Source organism: Neofelis nebulosa, chromosome 13 (genome assembly GCF_028018385.1).
Source record: "Neofelis nebulosa isolate mNeoNeb1 chromosome 13, mNeoNeb1.pri, whole genome shotgun sequence".
In the NCBI taxonomy this organism is placed as follows: domain Eukaryota; kingdom Metazoa; phylum Chordata; class Mammalia; order Carnivora; family Felidae; genus Neofelis; species Neofelis nebulosa.
This window is the reverse complement of record NC_080794.1, coordinates 11682341-11705782: the sequence shown is the minus strand read 5'-3', so window position 1 is coordinate 11705782 and position 23442 is coordinate 11682341. Positions and strand designations below refer to the sequence as shown.

Below are 23442 nucleotides of genomic sequence, written 5' to 3'. Positions count from 1 at the left end.
TTGGTGGCCCAGCCGGTTAAGCGTCTGACTTTTGATTTTGGCTCAGGTCATGATCTTCTGGTTTGTCGGTTTGAGCCCTGCATCGGGCTCTGTGCAGACAGCTCAGAGCTTGGTGCCTGCTTTGGATTCTGTGTCTCCCTCTCCCTCTGTCCCTCCTCCTCTCATGCTCTGTCTCTCTCTCTCTCTCAAAAATAAATAAACATTAAAGATAATTTAAAAAACAACAATCAGCCTTTTTTTTTCTTTCCTCTTTAGATTTTCTCCCTGAAAAGAATGTTTCTCATATTATAGAATACCGTCTCAAGTTCTCATTTTGAACATTGAAGTACATTTCAGAGAAGATATTAATTTGAAACCACCTCGACCAATGTAATTTGGGATCCTTATAAAGGTCACAGCTACTGGACAGAAAATATTCACATAGATTTAACATAATCATAGTGGTCACTTTTGAGGGTATGATCTAATTTCACGAATACTGTAATAAAATATTCAAAGTGAATCTAAAAATACAGTAAGGGCTTTAGAGTTGTCTAGAGCAGGGCCAGAGACAGAGATTCAGGTGCATGTGATTTATTGCTGGTCTACCGTCAGGAGAAGGCCCTGTGGAAACCAGGGTAGGACTGTCAGGAGAAGGTCCTGTGGAAATCAGGGGAGGGCAGGGGAAGGAGCTAAGGAAGGATGGGACTCAGCTAAATCCAGATGCAATCTGATCTCAGAGGAGCTCGTAGGTCCGTGAACGGACTACCAAAGTGGTCCCGCCTTGAAGTTAGGGAATTAGCCTAACTCTCCATGTTGCCACACCTTTGCCTGAAGGCTACTCATAGAAATAGATATAATCTCCTGCGTGAGGCAACTGCCACTTGCCCGGGGCCAATCCTACAGAGAAAGGGGCAATAATGAACACTCAGAAAGTAAAACCCACAGCAACTAGAAGAATGGTCCCCCTGCTTAGTAAAGGAAATCTAGATGGGGCACCAAAATAACAGAGTGCACCCCTTGTGTTACTAGATCTGTCTGTTTTTCACATTAAGTTTATTTCATCCCGGTACAGGTTTTGCAGGATTTTGGAAGGTCCGAATTTTTGGGAAAACTTACAAGAGGAGGGAGAGGGAAAGAAATTATGGCATCTGCTTTTGCAGGTGACCCTAAGGCCATGACTGGTACTCATACATTCCCAACTGTATTACCCAGTGTCGATTCCCCTCCCTCTGAGCTGTCTTCCCTGATGTGGCCATCCAGGTCCTCATCCCTAAGGGCTACCGTGTCCATAACAGGTCACAGCTGCAGTATTTACACACTTATTACACACTTATGAGACAGTATTGTCTCACACTTAGGTGAGACAAGGCACGGGAGTAACAACAAAAGATATCCCAGTGGATCACATGAATACCAAAAGTATTTTTCTATCCTCATTCTACATCAGAAGCCCTACCACCTCATGATGATCAGGACCCATTACTCCTGCCCATGCAGTAATTCTTTTCCTTGCCCCCAAGTCTTCCAACATGAGAAGCCCAAAGTGACCAGGTGGCAGTCATAGCTTTCTTCTTTCTTTTCTTTTCTTTTCTTTTCCTTTCTTTTCTTTCTTTTCTTTTCTCTTTTCTTTTCTTTCTTTTCTTTTCTTTCTTTCCTTTTCTTTTTTCTTTCCTTTTCTTTCTTTTCTCTTCTTTTCTTTCTTTTCTCTTCTTTTCTTTTCTTTTTTCTTTTCTTTTTTCTTTTCTTTCTCTTCTCTTCTTTTCTTTTTTCTTTTCTTTTTTCTTTTTTTTTCTTTCTTTTCTCTTCTTTTCTTTCTTTTCTTTTCTTTTCTTTTTTCTTTTCTTTTCTTTAGATGTTTACTTCATGAGCTAGTGGGAGTGTTTTCTGCCTTAAACCAGGGCCTCTAGATCTGAAGAGCCTTAAATTGTGAGGACAGAAAGTGCAAACCCCTGAGTGAGTTACTGGGTATTAGTGTGACACCTAATCCCTTATTTCTCAGATTCATGTGTTCTACCAATTAGGGGAAGCAGCACTATGTTCTGGGCGTTTGTTTAAGGTATATAATGAGTCCTGAAGGATCGCACCCGTGCTTACAGGACTTCATCTCCCGGCTGGCTTCTCTACCGGGGTGTTGTTTCAGTGCTCTGCGAGGCTAACAGCCTCGTGAGGGTTGTCATGTGGTAAAACCAGTGGCCTTCTAATGAACGCACCCTCTTTGACCTGGAGTGAATTCCTTTATTCAAAGTAATGTCATGAGGGGTTCCATATTTGCAAATCAGACATTCCATGAACTCTTGAACAGTAGTGCTGGGTGTGGTTCTGTGTGGTAAGAAAGGTAAATCATAGCAGAAACAGATACCAGTCCTAGTCATAGTGAACTGCGGCCCTTTCTAGGAGAGAAAGGGTCTGATGTACACAACTGGCCTCCAAGCGGCTGGTTTGGTCTTTTCAGGGGGTGCTACTGTGTAAGATCTCCTTTGCAGACAGGTTAGACATACTGCCCTGGCAGTAGCTAGATCTGCTTTGGTGAGGGGCCCACATTGGGGGGCCAGTTTAGTCTACATCTCTGTCATCATGGCTCCTCCTTGGTGAGAAGCCCAAACTGGGGCAGCCAGTTTAGTCTACATCTCTGTCTTCATGGCCCCTCCTTTTGTGAGCCCCCTGCATAGCACTGGGATCTGCTGGTTGAGTCATACTATGCACTTTTGGTTGGCTAGTGTGCCCTGGGAAGTACTTGTTTCCCTCCCTGTGCCCTGACCCCCCGACTGAGTATTGTTCTGGAGGGCAGATGGGGAAAAGACCAGAAGAGAGTGTCTTACCTTCCTGCGACAACTGCACCACAATGGACACTTCTGTAAGACTCTTTCCAATCTTTTCTGTGAAGTTCATGTAGGGTTCATGGGATGGAGCTCATAGGATGATATGGACTTTCCCCATTTCGACTGTACCCTGTCCTTCACACCCTGTCCTGTCCTTGGAGCCAGAGAACTGACCTTCACTAATTCTTCAATTATTCTTCCCAAACTATTCATATTGGGCATCCCCATGAAGAAGGACTATGTCTCCTCTTTCCCTGTAAGCACCTGTCTCTCCTCAGATTTGGGGACAGATTTTTGCTCTGTGAAGCAGCTCCCTGATATGTATATTATATATATATCAGGGGTATATATATTTATATATATATAAATACACATATATAATTATATATATAATATATATTTATATTTATAATATATAAATATATATAAATTATATAAATATAATATATTTATATAATATAAATATAAATTATATAAATATAATATATTTATATTATATATATGTGTATATATATACATATATATAAAAGCAATATTTTTTCCAGTTTATTATACATCCCAAAATGGAAATAGAAGTTCTCCACTTCTGAGCTTTTAAATTTTGCTGATGTCCTCACCAGAGTATTTTTTTCAACCTGGTAGGTGTTCTATCCTGTGGGCTCTCCCAAGGCATGCTAAATCAGTTGGTGGGTGTTCTTTTCTCATTCAATAGATTAGCTTCTGTATCTTTTCCGCCACAGTCTGCTTTCTTATTCTGGAATTGTCTAAGCTTCTGAGAAACCCTGGCAGAGTATGAGGACTGACCCCTGGAACCACTGCGGCTGTGTTAAATCTTGTATCGTAGGAATGCACTCACGTATGAACAAACTCTCCCTTATCCAGCATACACGTATGTATATGTTTCCTTTCTATCTAACATTTAGGCGGACTCTTCCAATTTCTGCGGTCATATGCGTATTAGCCAGATTTTGTAGCTCTCTTAGCCTACAATCTCACCTCTCCCTCAGCAGACCCAACACGCTCCAGTCCAGCCACTGGGGAACTCAACCAGTGCTGGTGATGGAGCATCCAGGAAGGCACTGGGGAGGATCTTCAGGAGGAGAAGACCTGTTCTGAAAGATAAGTCAGAGGGGGCATTATGCTCCAACAGAGAGGAGTGGGTTCAGGGAACCCTGAGATGTAAGCTTCCAAAGTTCTCATTCAGACAGTCTCAGAGTCCTACTTCCCTATCAAAGCCCCAAATATGACATAGACTCTTTCCAGCACTGACAGTTCAACCTTCCCGAAGTCCCACTCTCCTGGCAATTAGTTCATGACCATGATTCTGGTAGAAATCAGTTTGCCCTCTGACTGTAGACGACGAGGTGTTAAAATGCCACTGAAAAGGTCTTAGGACTTGCACCCTTTGCTTTGAAGTGGTGAGTGATTGCCCCGGGTCTGCAATTTTCTCTCTTTAAAACACCATTGGCACTCGACAACAGCTGCCCGCTTCCCCAGACCTCATAATTCCATTTCCTCTGTGCTTCCTCACTGTCACAGATACTGAGCAAGCCAGTCACCCCCTTCCTGTATCGGCACAGGAAACATGAATATCTTGGCCAGTGGGCTAAGCGCCACAACATCCAGTGTTCTTTGAGTCTCTACCTACAATCAGTGACGGGTCCTCATTGTCGGCCAGCCAGCAAGGAAACCAACTCCACAACCCCGTCCTTAAATGTCTACTTCCTGGGTCACTTTCAGTAGTACGTCTAGGTCAAGTTCCCTAGAAACAGAGCCTGTGGCAGGGATTTGAGGGTATGTGATTTATTGAGGGGAATCTCAGGGAAAAGGAGATAGAAGAAGCAGAAGAGAACAGAGGATGGGGCCCCTGGGTTTCTAAATGGTTAAGCGTCTGACTTCAGCTCAGGTCATGATCTTGTGGTTCGTGAGTTCAAGCCCCGCATCGGGCTCTGTGCTGACAGCTCAGAGCCTGGAGCCTGCTTCGGATTCTGGGTCTCCCTCTCTTTCTGCCCCTCCCTTGCTCATAATCTTTCTTTCAGAAATAAATAAACATTAAAAACAATTTTCTTCATAAATAACTTTTAAAAAAGAAGATTGCAGAGGAAGGAGTTAAGCAAATATGTGGTCTCGCCTGGAGTCTAGCCTCCCCCCTGTCCCTTGGGGTGATATACAACACGAAGTACATCAGAGTCGGTCCAACCCAGAAGCAAGGGACTCAGCTCTCTGTACCTTTGTGTCAGTTGCTTGAGAAGGTGGCCTCCTTCCTCCTCTGGTGTGGGAGCTCCCTTTCAGCCAACACTGTACGTTCTCAGCCTCCCCCGAGAAGGGGCAGCCGGGTACAACTTGGTAACACGATAGCTAGTGGGCGCAAACATCAGCCTGGTCAGTGGGTCTGTGCGGGGCGCCCACAGCATTGGGGCAGTAGACGCTAATGATGCGGATTATGCGTAAATCACAAGTCGGGGCTTAACAAAGTTACTCGTGAGCACATTTAACATTACTCAAAAGGTGTTATTTCCCAAAAAGCTTTCAAGCACAATCAGAGTTCTGGGAACTCCGTTAGGTAACTAGCACAGTGGTTCTAATGATAACACATATATTGAATATGTCTGTGAAAATGTGATTATAAAGTCATCTTTATGAAATGGAAGAGTGGGAAAATCATATACAATATAATATTTTATGCAATATGCTATTTAAAATGGATATGAGTGCTCCCATCACTCTTAGATATTTGAATAATCCTTAAAAGTTTATATATTTAGGGGCATCTGGGTGGCTCAGTCGGTTAAGCATCTGACTATTTCAGCTCTGGTCATGATCTCACTGCTCATGAGTTCGAGCCCTGTATCAGGCTCTGCACTGACAGCACGGGACCTACTGGGGATTCTCTCTCTCCCTCTCTCTCTGCCCCTACTCCCCTTGCATGCATTCTCCCTCTCTCTCTCTCTCGCTCTCTCTCTCAAAATAAATAGACTTTGAAAAAAGTTGATGTATTTAAATGAGACACGGCCTAATTATGCACTTGGTCATTTGAAAAATATCCATTAGTAAACTAAGGTGTTTAAACTAATGTGTTTAGGGGCACCTGGGTGGCTCAGTCGGTTAAGCGTCCGACTTCAGCTCAGGTCACGATCTCGCGGTCCGGGAGTTCGAGCCCCGCGTCGGGCTCTGGGCTGATGGCTCAGAGCCTGGAGCCTGCTTCCGATTCTGTGTCTCCCTCTCTCTCTGCCCCTCCCCCATTCATGCTCTGTCTCTCTCTGTCCCCAAAATAAATAAACGTTAAAAAAAAAAATAAAAAAAATAAACTAATGTGTTTAACACATTATATCTCTGACATATATCTCTATATCTCTGACATAGAATGGGACTAAACATTAATAATTTACCCTATTTCTACAATATAAAATTAAACAAATTTTTTTAATCTCCAAACTGTCATGTATTAAAAGATTGACTTTCCCATGAGCTAGTTACACAGATATTATAAAATTTATTTAAAATTTTTTTTAATCTTTATTTATTTTCGAGAGAGAGACAGAGTGTGAGCTGGGGAAGGAGCAGAGAGAGGGAGACACAGAATCCGAAGCAGGCTCCAGGCTCCGGGCTGTCAGCCCAGAGCCCGACGCAGGGCTGGAACTCACTGACTGCGAGATCATGACCTGAGCCGAAGTCGGACGCTTAACCAACTGAGCCACCCAGGCGCCCAGATATTATAAAATTTAAAAAGAAATTCTCTGCATCTTTTTTTCCAGCTCAGAAACTTGTCGTCTACTTGCAACATGGCTTGTTGACATCTGGCAGCAGTTGGGTTTCCAACCTTCCCAACAACAGCCTGGGTTTCATTCTGGCCGATGCCGGTTATGACGTGTGGCTGGGGAACAGCCGAGGAACTACGTGGTCCAGGAAACACCTGTACCTGAAAACGAACTCCAAAGAATTCTGGGCCTTCAGGTACCAATAAACTCAAATAATGTTTCCTTTTGTTTGATAAGCGTATCGAACGTTTGGTTTGGTTTTTTTATTTTTTTTATTTTTTTTATTTTTTTTATTTTGGGGACAGAGAGAGACAGAGCATGAACGGGGGAGGGGCAGAGAGAGAGGGAGACACAGAATCGGAAACAGGCTCCAGGCTCCGAGCCATCAGCCCAGAGCCCGACGCGGGGCTCGAACTCACGGACCGCGAGATCGTGACCTGGCTGAAGTCGGACGCTTAACCGACTGCGCCACCCAGGCGCCCCTGGTTTGGTTTTTAAATGAAATGAATTAGAATGCGGCTCTTCTCTCAGTCAGGTCTCTTAACAGACCATCAACGTGGATGCAAATTTTGGCTTGAAAATTAAAGAGTGCTTGTCTGATTTTAAGCGTGTTTCTCCTTTTTCAGTAGTGACCTTCCTTGGCCAACCCCACCCTTCCTTCAACCAATTCTTTTGCTCCATTACACTTAGTGTATCTCCCTGTACATAGAAATACACGAACACCCTCTTTATAAGACTATCTTAGGGAGGGGCGCCTGGGTGGCTCAGTCGGTTGGGCATCCGACTTCGGCTCAGGTCATGATCTCGCTGTCCATGAGTTCGAGCCCCGTGTCGGGCTCTGTGCTGCCAGCTCAGAGCCTGGAGCCTGCTTCAGATTCTGTGTCTTCCTCTCTTCTCTGCCCCTCCCCACTCATGCTCTATCTCTCTATCTCTCAAAAATACCTAAACATTAAAAAAAAATTTTTTTTTTTAAAGACTATGTTGGGGCTGTTTTATTTCCTTGACTTTGTGTTCTCACGGAAGTTTGTGTTAACGGCCCGTTAGTAGCAAGGGAATTTCAATGTTCTTTTTTCTTTTTTTGTCTTTTTTTTTTTGTAGTTTTGATGAAATGGCTAAATACGACCTCCCCGCCTCCATTGACTTCATTGTGAAGCACACGGGACAAAAGGAAATATTTTACGTGGGCCATTCCCAGGGCACCACTATCGGTATGGTCCTAATGTTCCTTAAGGACTCTTGCAAGGTCTGCAGGCATCCTTCTCCAGGGTGTGGGTGAACTTCCAGAGCTGCAAGGGAAGTAAAGGAGAGCCGGAGGCAGGAATGCCACAGCAGCGCCTGGCAGCTTCCCCCCCTTCCCTTCTACCTTATCTTCTCTAGTCACAAAGAATCGATTGTCAACAACACGTTGTTTGCGGTTTTGTTGGTTTCCAAGGGTACGAAAGTTGGCTATCCATCTCGAGATCATGACTACCTCTTGTGCTACAAATAGAAATGTCATACCTACTCTTATTGTTTAAATGTAGCAAAGGACTTTGGGAGGGAGAGACTTGAAAGGGAAGTTTATGTTTATGCATTCAGGGTGGATGAGACTTAAGATGTGCACAAGGGCGAGGAAGGTCATCACATGTTTAAAGACGACTAGAAAAGAGCTGCCCACAGCTCACGGCCGTCATACTTCTGGCTCAGGCGTAACAGCTTCACTTTCAGGAAAACAAATACATTCCCTAAGACCTAACATAATTCTCTTACGTGGTATGCTAAACTTTTTTACTTTCACCCTTTCCACTTTGGAAGTTACAAAGGCCATTTTATGATAGAAGCCAATATTGACTGAGTCTGTTCTAGGCTGAAAATTATCATTTTCTTATGAGAGTAATCCATTTCCCGCTTTAAAAAATGTGTTGAGTAACAGTCTAATCCCATTTTCCATAGATCTGTTCTCTGATGTTAGTTAGCCATGTGTCAGTTATCCGGAACCAGGAATCCTGGAAAATCATGAAATAAGAAGCAAGTGGGCTACGTGTTAGAGCTTATTGACTCATACTATGATATATAATTCTTTGGTTATTTGCTTTCTCAGAACTCAGAAAACAGAAAAGCTATAAAAATATTTAAGATGGGGGCGCCTGGGTGGCGTAGTCGGTTAAGCGTCCGACTTCAGCCAGGTCACGATCTCGCGGTCCGTGAGTTCGAGCCCCGCGTCGGGCTCTGGGCTGATGGCTCGGAGCCTGGAGCCTGCTTCCGATTCTGTGTTTCCCTCTCTCTCTGCCCCTCCCCCGTTCATGCACTGTCTCTCTCTGTCCCAAAAATAAATAAAAAACGTTGAAAAAAAAATTTAAAAATATTTAAGATGTGCAAATATGTAGCTTGATAAGATGACAAATAATTGTCATATCAGTGACTCTAAACTAACAATATAATATAAACCAGCATTCGGTATCCTCTGTACAAGAAGGCAAGGAACTTTTTAAATAAATTAAAAGTAAATATTAAACTTATTTGACATTTATTGACTCTGTCACCTAAAGTATAAGATTCAAATACCAGAAAAATCAACTTAGCGCGTTTTCACCATTGCTACTTAGACAAATGCTAAATGTTGTTTCTGGTTTTTAAGCTACAGTGTTAACAAGACTGTTTTATTGCTGGTTTATCACAATTTATGATCTAGGTATTATTTTTAATACTAATAATATGCATTATGTTGTGATTGATATGCATGTCTCAAACTGGGTGATTGATAAATGTTTGATAAGGGAATTAAGAAATGAGTGAGTCAACAAATAATCCAGTGAAGAAATGGGCAGAAGACGTGAATAGACACTTCTCTAAAGAAGACATCCGGATGGCCAACAGGCACATGAAAAGATGCCCAACGTCCCTCCTCATCAGGAAAATCCAAATCAAAACCACACTGAGATACCACCTCACGCCGGTCAGAGTGACTAAAATGAACAAATCAGGAGACTATAGATGCTGGAGAGGATGTGGAGAAACGGGAACCCTTTTGCACTGTTGGTGGGAAACAAACTGGTACAGCCGCTCTGGAAAACAGTGTGGAGGTTCCTCAAAAGATTAAAAATAGATCTACCCTATGACCCAGCATTAGCACTGCTAGGAATTTACCCAAGGGATACAGGAGTGCTGATGCATAGGGGCACTTGGACCCCAATGTTGATAGCAGCACTTTCAACAATATCCAAAGTATGGAAAGAGCCTAAATGTCCATCAACCGACGAATGGATAAAGAAGTTGTGGTTTATATATACAATGGAATACTACTTGGCAATGAGAAAGAATGAAATCTGGCCATTTGCAGCAACGTGGATGGAACTGGAGGGTATTATGCTAAGTGAAATAAGTCAGGCAGAGAAAGACAGATACCGTATCTTTTCACTCCTATGTGGATCCTGATAAACTTAACAGAAGACCATGGGGGAGGGGAAGAGCAAAAAGTTACAGAGAGGGAGGGAGGCAAACCATAAGAGACTCTTAAATACTGAGAACAAACTGGCGGTTGATGGGGGGTGGGAGGGTGGGTGATGGGCATTGAGGAGGGCACCTGTTGGGATGAGCACTGGGTGCTGTATGGAAACCAATTTGACAATAAATTATATTTAATATAAAAAAAATTTAAAAATAAATAAAAAGAAAGGACTTCGCCTGGGTGGCTCAGTTGGTTAAGCACCTGATTTATGATCTCTGCTCAGGTCATGATCCCACAGTCTGTGAAATCGAGCCCCATTTTCGCCCTGCGCCGACAGCGCAGAGCCTGATTGGCGTTCTCTTTCTCCTCTCTCCTCCCTGACTCACACTCTCTGTCTCTCAAAATAAATAAACTTTAAAAAAGTATTTAAAAAAATAAAATAAAAATAAAGGACTTTAAGTCCATCGGAGTACTTACACCAGAGTACAAGCCTACATTTAGTAGTGGATTTAACTTAAATAAATACAGCTAATCAATTGTGATAGAAGTCATACTAGAGGAAGTGACCTACATTTTATTAAATGTTTTTATCTCAGAGTTAAAAGGATTACCATCAAGAATGTTGTAGACTTAAAACCCTTAGCTAACACCATACTCAGTGGGGAAAAACAGAGTTTTCCCCTAAGATCAGGAGCGAGACAAGCATGTCCACTCTTAGGGGCGCCTGGGTGGCTCAATCAGTTAAGAGTCTGACTTCGACTCAGGTCATGATCTCACGGTTGGTGAGTTCAAGCCCTGCATCAGGCTCTGTGCTGACAGCTCAGAGCCTGGAGCCTGCTTCGGATTCTGTGTCTCCCTCTCTTTCCGCCCCTCCCCGGCTCACACTCTGTCTGTCTCTCTCTCAAAAATAAACATTAAAAAATTTTTAAAAGAAAAAAAATGAGCGAGTCAATTATTCAAAGTCTATTGAATTTACTCTTTAAAAATTGTTTTTTTGAATCTTTATTTATTTTTGAGAGAGAGAGAGAAAGAAAGAAAGAGAGAGAGGACAGAGCAGGGAAGGGGCAGAGAGGGACGGAGACACAGAATCTACAACACGCTCCAGGCTCTGAGCTGTCAGCACAGCTGACACAAGATCATGACCTGAACCAGAGTCAGATGCTTAACCACTGAGCCACCCAGGCGTCCCTGAATTTACTCTAGTTTGCCACGATGTCATTTATTACGATGGTAGTAACTGCATAAGAGTAGTTAATCTCTGTCTTATTTTCTTTCAGCTTTCATAACATTTTCCACAATACCAAAGATAGCTGAAAAAGTCAAAATATTTTTTGCCTTAGCTCCAGTTTTTTCTATTAAATACTCAAACAGCCCTTTAATCAAAATGGCACACAAGTGGAAGTCAGTGATAAAGGTATGTTATTCCTTTCCTCTACGTAGTTGATAATCCAAATGACAACATTCTCTCCTTTCAAAACGAAAGGTCTTGGCTATGTGTGAATTTAATTTTGTGGTGTTATTTGCACTGGATTCTTGCTTTTGTTTCTACAAAGGAATAGGGTTTTACTTATAATACCTGTGGACATGTTTTTATGAAGGAAAATCCAGTGGTCAACTTCTCTCTACCTTGTGTTTCCAAGTTTTGCCCTTAATGTAAATGTTTTAAACTAACGTGAGATAATGCGTTTGATTATAAATATAGTGAACTCATCACACCATTTCTTGATTAATTATTTTGGTCTTCCAAATACAAATAAAGTAAATTTATTTTACAGGCTTTTGTTGGCAACAAAGGCTTCTTACCTAATACTTCATTTAAAAGATTTGTTGGTTCAAAGCTGTGTCCGCTAAAGATTTTTGGCAAGATTTGCCGTGAGGTCTTGTTTCTGATGTATGGATGTGACCTGGAGAACTTGAATATGGTAAGAACAAGTTGAATTTGAAATGTATTTTGTCAGTTTTTAGCAAGCAGCTCGTAACAGTGCCTTGTGTGTTATTTTGTGGTTTTCCCATATATACTAATAGTTAGATTCTTAGTCTTTCTGATTTTGTGACTGTACCAACATTCTGAAACTGATCAGCATTAGTATGTCAAGATAATTTTGCTTTCGCATCTGTCTTGCTCTCTGTAAAGAACAGAGGGCAGCTGCTGTGATGGGTGTCTTTACTGGTCTTTGCTTCTGGGTGTTAGTTTCCCAACATTTGTTGTATTTGTCTTCTATCACTTGTTTGTCTCAACTCCTACTCTTTTTTTTTTTAAGTTCATTTACTTATTTTGAGAGCAAGAGACTATGAGTGGGGGGAAGGGCAGAGAGAGAGGACAGAGAGGATCCCAAGCAGGCTCCATGCTGTCAGCACAAAGCCCAACGCGAGGCTTGATCCCATGAACTGTGAGATCATGACCTCAGCCAACGAGAGCCAGACACTTAACTGACAGAGTCACCCCAGTGCTCCCACAGCTTCTACTCTTATATCTTGGTTCCTAACACTCCTTCCCTTTCTTGTTGATCTCTTTGTAATTAGCATTAGTGCCCGCTAATTATCTTACATGCTCCTGGCATTTGTCAAAATTCCTGCAGTGGAAAACTGTTTCAGTGCTCAAGCCCCTATTACCGAGGCCCTATGGATTGGTTGTATCTACATTCTATTACAGATGTAGGCATTCACTCTAAGACTTTTTCAGCACATTAGATTTAAAAATCCAGATTTGGCAGGGGCAGTTGCAGCATTTAGACTAGTGGTTGGTTCCTGCACCTGTACGATTTAATAATTTCTCAGTGAGAACCAACCTATTCATTCAAAGAAAGAGAAGTTGTCAAGATGTCCATTCTTACCAACTTAGTCCATAGATTCAATGCAATCGCAATCAAAGTCCCAGGAGGTTATTTTAAGGATATTGACAAACTGCTTCTAAAGTTTATAGAGAGAAGCAAAACTGAGAGTTACCAACACAGTATTGAAGGGAAAGACAAAGTTGAAGGACCGATACTACTCAACCCCAAGACTTATTATTAAGCTATAGTCACCTACAGTCATAGCGTGGAATGAGTGAGAGAAGAAACTACTAGATCAGTGGAACAGAATAGAGTGCCCAGAAATAGAGCCCCATAAATATCATCAACAGAGCTTTGCCAGAGGAGAAAAGGCCGTGCGATAGAAAAATGACAGTCTCTTTAACAAATGGTGTTGGAGTTGGAACAAGCAGATGTCCACGTGCAAAAAAAACTTCTAGACACAAACTTTACACCCTTCACAAAATTAACTTGAATTCGGATCATAGAGCTAAGTGTGAGATGTGAAACTGTAAAACTCCTAGAAGATAACATGAGGAAAAAACCTAGATGGCCTTGGGCATGACAGTGACCACCAGGGTGCTACATGTGTTACAACTGATGAACCTACATTGACACATCATAAGTACCCCAAATCTATAGTTTACAGTAGGGCTCACTCTTGGCGTTCTACATTCTAACAAATGTATAATGACATGTATCTACCATTACGGTATCATACAGAATAGTTTCATTGCCCTAAAAATCCTTTGTGTTTCACCGATTCATCCCTGCCTACTCAGCTCTTGGCAATCATTGATCTTTTCACCGTACCCACAGTTTTGTCTTTTCCTACTTGGAATCCCACTGTTTGTAACCCTTTCAGATTGTCTTCTTCCCCTTACTAACACATATTTAAGGTTCCTGCATGTCTTTTCATGGGTTGGTAGCTCATTTATTTTTAGTGCTGAAAAATATTCTGATGTCTGGATGTATCACAGTTTACCTATGCACCTGCTAAAGGACATTTTGGTTCAAGTGTTGACAATTATGAATAAAGATGCTATAAACATCAGTGTGCAGATTTTGTGTGAATGTACATTTTCAACTCCTCTGGGTAAATACCAAGGAGTGTGATTGCTAGATTGTATGCTAAGGACTCCTTTTGCTTTATAAGAGACCCACCCATGTGCTTTCCAAAGTGGTTGTGCCATTTTGCATTACCCTCAGCAATGAATGAGAATCCCCGCTTCTCCATATCCTCACCATTTGGTGCCGACAGCATATTGGACTTTTATCATTTTAGCAGGTGTATAGTCGTCTCTTACTGTTCTTTTGAATTGCATTTCCCTGGGGCACCTGGGTGGCTCAATCGGTTGAGTGTCCGACTTTGGCTCAGGTCATGATCTCACAGTTTGTGGGTTCGAGCCCCGCATCAGGCTCTGTGCTGACCACTTGCTCAGAGCCTGGAGCCTTCTTCAGATTCTGTGTCTCCTACTCTCTCTGCCCCTCCCCCATTCACGCTTTGTCTCACTCTGTTTCTCAAAAATAAATAAATGTAAAAAAAAATTTTTTTTTGAATTGCATTTCCCTGATAACGTATAATGTTGAGCATCTTTTCATGGTCATTTGCTATCTGTGTATCTATTTGATGAGGTACCTGTTAAAGTCTTTGGCCCATTTTTAAATTGGGTTGTTTGTTTCCTCATTGTTGAGTTTGAAGAGTTCTTTGCATTTTGGGGGTAACAATCCTTTACAGATGTATCTTTTGCGAATATTTTCTTCCAGTCTGTGGCCTGTCGTATAATTCTCTTGATACGGTCTTTTGCAAAGAAGAAATTTTTAAGCTTATTGAAGGCCAGCTTGTCAGTTATTTTCTTTCACAGATTGTGCTTCTGGTGTTGTATCTAAAAAGTCATCACTAAACTCAAAGCCAGCTAGATTCTCTCTGCTATGTTACCTCCTTGGAGTTTTATAGTTTTGAGTTTGACATTTAGGTCTGTATTCCATTTTGACTCCTTTCACTCTTGTGAAGGGTGTAAGGTCTGTGTCTAGATTCTTTTTGTTTTTTTCTTTTTGCATGTGGCTATCTAGGTGTTCCAACACCATTTATTGAAGAGATTGTTGTGTCTCTATTGCACTGTTTTTTCTCCTTTGTCAAAGATTAGTTGACTCTATTTATGGGGGTCTATTTTGGGGCTCTCTGTTCCATCTATGGATCTCTTTGCCCATTCTTTCACCAATACCACACTGTCTTGATCACTGTCGCTTTGTAGGAAGTCTTAAAGTCAATTAGAGTCAGTCCTCCAACCTTCTTCTTCCCTCACAATATTGTGTTGGCTATTCTGGGTCTTCTGCTTCTCCATCTGGACTTTAGAAGCAGTCTGGGGGTTGTAGATTTCCTTAAAATAACATGCTGAGACGTTGATAGGATAACATCGACGTTATATGTCTTGGTCACTGACTGAGGTTCCCAGGGACCCTGTAGGCAAATGCAAACCTAGGTTGACATGAAGGCTGCTCTATTTGTGGTTGCTTCATTTTTGAGTTGTGTGAAACTTTGGGACCCCAGTTTGTCACAGAGAGAGGTTCTTATTAAATCTCCCAACTGCCTTTGGCAGGCCCTGGGCTGATTTTTGTTTTCTTCAACTAGCTAAGTTCTCAGAATGAAACTTCAGATCCTCTAAGGCTGGCAAAGAACTTGAAGGAAAACTGGCTTCAGTACTTTGCTTTTTTGAGGGGTCTTTGGTTTTTTCTTGTCTATTTTTCCTAGAAAATTTTAATTTAATTTAATTTAATTTAATTTAATTTTTTAAGTCTATTTATTCATTTTGAGAGAGAGAGAGAGCATGCATGAGTGGGGGAGGGGCAGAAAGAGAGAGGCAGAGAGAGACAGAATCCCAAGCAGGCTCCACACTGCCAGCACAGAGCCTGATGTGAGGCTCGAACCCACAAACCATGAGAACGCGACCTGAGCTGAAACCAAGAGTCGGATGCTTAACCAACTGAGCCACCCTGGTGCCCCCTGGTAACTTCTTTCTATATTTTCTGTTCTTTTGCCTTCAAAAAGGATGTATATCTGTGTGAGTTCCAAGAGTTCTGAATGTTTTCCATATGGGATGATGGACTATGTAACTTAGAAATCTAATAATAGCTTCTACATTAATGTAAAAATTACACATTTAGTAAGTACATTTATGTATTTAGTGGAATATAATTTAATCTTTTTGTTTATATTGTTTGTTTAAAAATAACTTTACATTTTCTTACAATTATTTACTTTAATAAATATCAAAGATTATGTTCTCTATGATTGGGCTAAGCATAAAAATAATTTTTTAACCCCTCAGAGTCGTATGGATGTGTACATGTCACATAACCCAGCAGGGACATCTGTTCAAAACATGCTTCACTGGAGTCAGGTATAACTTTTAAAGTGCATTTTAGTACGATTTTAATCTTTACTACTCTTGGTTTATCCCCCTCATTCTCGGAATCATGCCATTGCCATAGGATGATAAATTTGGAAGGATAAAATGAAACTTACATATTCGTGTAATTCTTCATAGATTATAATATGTTAATATCATAATCTATCCGGCCCTCTAACCTAAGTAACGATCAGAGCAATATAATTATTTTCTGTTTTACAAATAAGAAAATGTTAATAATTCAGAATAGTAGACTAGGAATCATCTAGGTCATGCCCCTCATTTGACTTGCCCCAAAATTCAAGGCTACTCCTTTAAAAAGAAACCTAAGACGAGCACACAGGTGTCCCAATATCTAGTCTGTCACTAGAATACACTTTCTCCTCTGTGAAACTGTGAAGTCCATGAGGCCGTGAGCCAGTTTTGTTCACTTTTGTGTTTGCAAGGCTGAGAGTTCTAGGGAAATAGCAGACACTTAAGAATGTTTGTTGAATGCATATTGGTGAAGAAAAAAATCCAGTGTGAGTATCATGTCAATGTTGAGAGCCAGGATAAGATCCTAGAAAGAACACTGTACTTGAGATCAAAACACCAGATGCTGAGTCCTTTCTCTGAAATTTACTGGCAGTGAGAGGCTGAGCAAGCTCATTTAATCTCTATGAATTCAGTTTCCTTAATTTTAAAAATGGAGTTAATAATAATGCTCTGACCTAACAAAAATATTATGAGAGTTAAACAGGGCAATGATTATGAGTGTTATTTAAACTTAATAAACACCGATGAATTTAAAGTATCGTTGAGATAGGGGTGCCAGGTGGCTAAGTCGGGTAAGCATCCAGCTTTGGCCCAGGTCATGATCTCATGGTTGGTGAGTTCAAGCCCCACAGAGCTATCAGCACAGAGGCACCTGGGTGGCTCAATCAGTTAAGTGTCTGACTCTTGATTTTGGCTCAGGTCATGATCTCACAGTTTATGGGTTCTAGCCCCATGTCAGGCTCCATGCTAATAGCATGGAGCCTGCCTGGGATTCTCTCTCTCTCCTTCTCTCTCGGCCTCTCTCCTGCTTGCTCATTCTGTCTCTCTCTCTCTCTCTCTCTCTCTCTCAAAATAAATAAATGAACTTTAAAAAAAAGTTTCATTGAGATATTGGTTAAGGGCTTTCTCATTTAAAAATGTTTAAATCTAGGGGCACCTGAGTGGCTCAGTCGGTTAAGCGTCCGGCTTCGGCTCAGGTCACAATCTCTCGGTCCGTGAGTTCGAGCCCCGTGTCGGGCTCTGTGCTGACTGTTCGGAGCCTGGAGCCTGCTTCAGATTCTGTGTCTCCCTCTCTCTCTGTCCTTCCCTGCTCACACTCTATCTCTCTCTGTCTCTTGAAAATGAATAAATGTTTAAAAAAATTTTTTTACTGTTTAAATCTGTTCAGTGATTGCTTTTTTTTTTTTTAATTTTTTTTTTCAACGTTTTTTATTTATTTTTGGGACAGAGAGAGACAGAGCATGAACGGGGGAGGGGCAGAGAGAGAGGGGGAGACACAGAATCGGAAACAGGCTCCAGGCTCCGAGCCATCGGCCCAGAGCCCGACGCGGGGCTCGAACTCACGGACCGCGAGATCGTGACCTGAGCCGAAGTCTGACGCTTAACCGACTGAGCCACCCAGGCGCCCCTCAGTGATTGCTTTTGAGGTAAATTATTAAAAATCTTCAGCTTACCGTTAGATTTAGCTCATTGCTGATGATAGCCAGGGCAGGAAATAGAAGCAAACTTTGCGTGCATATTGAGCACCTAATATGTGTCCTATGTTGTTCTACGCTCATTGTGCTTACCAGTGAACAAACTAAGTATCCCTGTCCTCCTTAAGCTCACATTCTAGCAGTAGATATACAGACAGTAACCAATAAGCAAAGCAAGTAAGTAAATCATCAAAACTTAAGAAGGGGCTAGAAGCTATGGAAAAATTAAGGGGGGGGGGGGCGCCTGGGTGGCTCAGTCGGTTGGGCGTCCGACTTCGGCTCAGGTCACGATCTCGCGGTCCCTGAGTTTGAGCCCCGCGTCGGGCTCTGGGCCGATGGCTCGGAGCCTGGAACCTGCTTCCGATTCTGTGTCTCCCTCTCTCTCTGCCCCTCCCCCGTTCATGCTCTGTCTCTCTCTGTCTCAAAAATAAATAAAAAACGTTAAAAAAAATTTTTTTTAAAAAAAAGAAAAAAAAGAAAAATAAAGGGGGAAAGGAGGATGAAGAGATGAGGCATACAGGGTAGGGGATTGTGTTTTTGAATAGAGACACAGGCCAGCCTCAATGAGATGGTGACATGTGAGAAAATATTTAAAGGCGCTGAGAAAGTTAGCAACGTGAACAACTCGGGAAGAGCATTCCGTACAGACAGAATAGCCAGTATACAGGCTGTTTAGTCAGGAGCATTTCTGAGAGTCACGGCTACAAGGTCCCTCCAGCTGATGTCAGTGATTAAGGGAGGGAGCAGTAGGAAAAGGGGGCAGAAATGGAATAGAGCCAGAAAGAAACAAGAGCACCATTGTTAGGACTCTGGCTTTCTAGCTCAAGTGAGTAGCCCTTGCAGGGTTTTGAGCAAGGAGGGGACATGATCTAATTTACATTTTGGGGGCGCCTGGCTGGCTCACCTGGCACAGTGTGCGGCTCTTGATCTCAGGGTCGTGAGTTTGAGCCCCACGTTGGGGGTAGAGTTTACTTGAAAAAAAAGAAAGGAATACGTTGGGTGCCATGTTGGATAGGCTGAAGTGGGGCAAGAGTGGAATCCGTGAGAAAGTTAGTAGATTACTACCGTAATCCAAATAAGAATTGGTGATGGCCTGCACTGATGTGTTCCCAGGAAGGGTGGTAAAGAGGGTTGGATTCTGAATATACATGTGTTTTGTAAACACGCAGCCAAGGACACCTAATGATGGATTCTACGCGAGGAGAGAGAGGAGAGTCTTGGATAACTCCAGAGGTTCTGGCCTAAGCAACAGAGCGATCCAATTGCCATTAAAGAAGATTGGGAGGTTTGGGGGTGGAGTGGGTTTGGAGGAAAGATACGATGTTGTAGTTTGGAGATGTTAAGTGTGAGACATCCGAATGATTAATCTGAAGAAGCAGTTGCATACAGGAGTCTAGGATTTAGAAGAGACTCACAGAAGGAGATGGACGTTTTGAACACGGACGCCATTGAAAGCCAAGAGACCGGATGAGAGCGCGGAGTGAGTACAGATGGGGAGAAGGGGAGCAAGGCTGGAGGGCTGAGACATGGAAAGGCTCAGAGGTCAGGAAGCAGAGGCTGGATGAATATGACAAAGAGACAAAAAAAAAGAAGCAGTGAGAGAAAAATGAAAATCAAGAAATGATGGTATTGTAAAAGCCGAGTGAAAAAAAGTTCTCAACGATAGAAATGAACAACTGTCAAGTGCTGCTCATAGGTGACATGGGAAAATTTCTCCGAATTGACCAAAGTTCTGCAAATGTTAAGGTCGTAAATAACCCTGGCCATTTTGGCGGCAGGAAAGAGCTGCAGGGGAAGCAGTGTTCTCGGGGAAATCAGGTGGTCCAGACGACAAGGAGGTGAGGGAGCCCATCAGAAATGGGTTTTAAGATACAGGCTGATGACGAATTCCCGATGGTAGAGAGGGCTTTAGAGCTGGGGGGAATTAGAATGAGACAAGATGTGGGGGCAGGGGGTGTATGGAGACCTGTCAGGTGGAGAATCCCAGAAAAAATAGTAACCCGAGAGTCTGAACTTTCTTGCAATGAAGACATCGTCAGGGGGAAAAAATGGACATGATCAGATTAGACCTAGTAAGTTCAAAGCAGGTAGTGGTGGTCAGGCTGCAAGCATGGAGGGTGAAGTGAGGGATGGCTTCTGGCCCATTCTTTCGAGAGCTGTTGTTTGAAGCAAGGTGTTTAGGAAAGTATCACTTTAGCCCTAGTGCACTTAGTCCTAGACGCTCACTTTTGACCTCTGTGGATGAAACGGGATTTCTTGGGAAGCCTGACATTGTCCCCAAGCACACCGGCCCCCTTTAATAAGGTAGCAGACGTCGGGGGAAACATGCATTTATAGGAAGATGATAGGATCATATTCTGTACATCCCCTGCCCCCCCCCCCCCCCCCCGTCTCCTACCTCTTCCATTTCTTGCTCTTTACGAAGGAAGGGAGAAGCAAAGAAGCCTCCCTGCGTATGAACCAACAGACAATACTCAACGCACACCTCACGCTCTCCCCTGCCGCGCTAAAAAACACATGAGTATAATGTTACTTTAAAAATTTTTTCTTGGGGCGCCTGGGTGGCGCAGTCGGTTAAGCGTCCGACTTCAGCCAGGTCACGATCTCGCGGTCCGTGAGTTCGAGCCCCGCGTCGGGCTCTGGGCTGATGGCTCGGAGCCTGGAGCCTGTTTCCGATTCTATGTCTCCCTCTCTCTCTGCCCCTCCCCCGTTCATGCTCTGTCTCTCTCTGTCCCAAAAATAAATTTAAAACGTTGAAAAAAAAAATTTTTTAAAAAATTTTTTTTTTTCTTTCAGCTTTTTAATTCTAGTCGCTTGAGAGCTTTTGATTGGGGCAGTCCTGTTCTGAACTGGATGCATTTTAATCAGGTACATAATTATGTCTAAGCTAAAAACTATCTCTGGGCTCAGTTCAGATGACATTGCAATAGATAAAAGCTCATGTAAAGCCCGAGAGTATAATAACAGAGTCAGAAGAACCCGCAGGTGAAGATCACCGTGATTTGTCTCCATATTGTCACATCCAGCCAGAAAGGCATTTCCATATTTTCCCTGTATTCTAACAAATATCTTGGATAAGCCTGGAGAAGTTGACAGGCTGCAGAGTGATTCAATTATATATATTCAATTTATAATTATATATAATATTTATATTATATATAATATAATTGTTTTTATATAATTTATATATATTTATATATATTATATATATAATTTATATAATTATAATTAAATATGTATATTATATATATTATATATATAATTGAATATATTCAATTATATATATTATATATATTATATATATTCAATTATATATATTATATATATATTATATTATATATATTCAAATATACATATTATATATATTCAATTATATATATTATATATATATTCAATTATATATATTATATATTATATTATATATATATTCAAATATATATTATATATATTCAATTATATATATTATATATATATTATATATATATTCAATTATATATAAATTGTTTATAATAGGCATAACTCTGTGCCTAGTTAACTAAGAAATAAAAAGCATAATATGGTTCTTGACCCTAAAACTATTTATTGTATTTGGGAAGATAAGATAAACTCATTATAATTAGGAAAATGTAAAAGTCAATGAGAAGGTGGTAAAAATTGTATGAGTAGCGGGACAGAAGTCTGGTCTGTCTCCTTCAAACTTACCCTTTTCCACCATACTTTTCTGCCTTGGCTAAACTCCACGCTTGATGCGGCTGGCTTGTGTAAAACTCCGAAGTCAATCAGAGATCAGAAACCATAAAGTCAGATTTGACTTCGACCGTTGATTTTTACCATTTACATATCAGCAATTATGCAGCTTAGAAAAATTTTGATTCAAATGCTTTCACGTTTGGGGTGCCTGTGGGGCTCAGTCAGTTAAGCATCCAACTTCAGCTCAGGTCATGATCTCACAGACGGTCAGTTCAAGCCCCGCATCGGGCTCTGTGCTGACAGCTCAGAACCTGGAGCTGCTTCGGATTCTGTGTCTCCCTTTCTCTCTGTCCCTCCTCTTCTCACACTGTGTCTCTCTCTCAAATAAAAAAATTAAAAAATAATAAAATAATAAAATAAAAAATAATAAAATAATAAAATAATTTAAAAAATTAAAATACTTTCACGCTTTACAAATGAGACTGCAAATACCTCTGTGGATTGTTTGAATACTCTGAATTAGAGCAAACTGTCCAGTTTTGATTGGTATCTGACGTATTTCTAAGTAAAAATCGTAGTAACAATTCTTTCATATCCATTGCTTCCACGGTAATAATTTTAGATTCAGCTTATTCTACAATGGTGTATTAATTCATCATTTAAAGAATCAGTAAAGAGCACCTTCTATGTATCATTTTCTGTGATGACTCTTGTTTCTACCCATTGACGTTTAGACAACGTCTCCATTTTACAACGTGACATGCATGAATGTGTCAACCTCAACTTGGAACGGGGCCCGTGACATGTTGGCTGATCCTCAAGATATTAATAATCTACTTTCTGAAATCACAAACCATATTTACCACAAAACCATTTCTTCCTACAATCATATAGACTTCTTGTTCGGATTAGATGTGTATCATCAAGTTTACCGTGAAATCATTGACATTATCCAAGGCACTCTGTAGAGAACCACGGTCCTCTGTGTTCAAGGATCTACATACTTTCTATTAAAACCCAATCATCTCCTCTTACTATGTGTGTTTTTCCAGTTATTTAAAGAAAGTCTGGAACGTTTCATAATTTTTTTTCACGGCCCCAAGGCTTCCATGCATTAAATCAGCGGCATTTCTTACATGGGGGGAAATGGTGGGTTCGAACTCAGCCCAAGGCCATCTGTTGAGTTTCTACATGTAACGCACATCACTAAGAACACAATCTGAAACATTTTCAAGGGCAATGGGTGACTTTTTGAGAAAGGGGCGTTCTTTTCCTCTGAGAAATATGAATGCGTATGACATAAAAAGAGTTTGAAAGAAGGTTTGCCGCTGTGCAGCTGAGTTTTCTCTACGCCGAGTGAAGAGTAGAAGAAACACTTTTGAGCTAGGTAATGGAGTTTGGGGCAGGAAAAAGAGAAGAAAGAGCGCCTGGAAGCCAGGGTCACGGTCATGTTGTTGCTTCTGCCCCACTTCCGGCCACGCTGCAGAAGTAGACGGACAGATCATAAAGGCCATGGTGGCGGTGGGGGGTTATACCTCACTTCCCAGGGTGGATAGCCTGCCTTTCCGGCCAGTGTGCGTGGCAAGTAGCAATGGTTGAAGCATATTTCTAGGTAAACCAAACTGATGGTGGCCTCGCGGAATACACGCTGCAACTTGGCGCACGAAAGATCCAAGAGCCTCCCGCATACCAGAAGAATGTCGATCTGTTCAGCAGAGCTGGGAAGGAGCCTAAGGTTTGGGATGGAGGGATGCTGTCGGTAAATGCAACACGTATCACAGGCGCCACAGACAGCGGCGAGCCATGGACATCAGCAGCCGATGGGGGACACATC

General features: G+C 41.7%; 1 protein-coding gene across 4 annotated transcripts in view; it reads left to right on the top strand.

The window, feature by feature from the left end:
* The window catches only part of LIPJ (lipase family member J), a 37714-nt gene extending 15072 nt beyond the window's left edge, over window positions 1–22642 (top strand). For 2 of the 4 annotated variants that reach the window (XM_058696287.1, XM_058696286.1), the window contains 7 exons: window positions 6557–6755; window positions 7658–7767; window positions 11264–11400; window positions 11762–11908; window positions 16108–16179; window positions 20715–20786; window positions 22343–22642. In XM_058696287.1, coding sequence (XP_058552270.1) covers window positions 6557–6755; window positions 7658–7767; window positions 11264–11400; window positions 11762–11908; window positions 16108–16179; window positions 20715–20786; window positions 22343–22576 — 971 coding nt within the window. In that variant the 3' untranslated portion in view covers window positions 22577–22642. The remainder of the gene's footprint in view (window positions 1–6556; window positions 6756–7657; window positions 7768–11263; window positions 11401–11761; window positions 11909–16107; window positions 16180–20714; window positions 20787–22342) is intronic. The other 2 variants (XM_058696288.1, XM_058696289.1) reach the window with 2 other exon arrangements.
* Window positions 22643–23442: the final 800 nt, after the last annotated feature.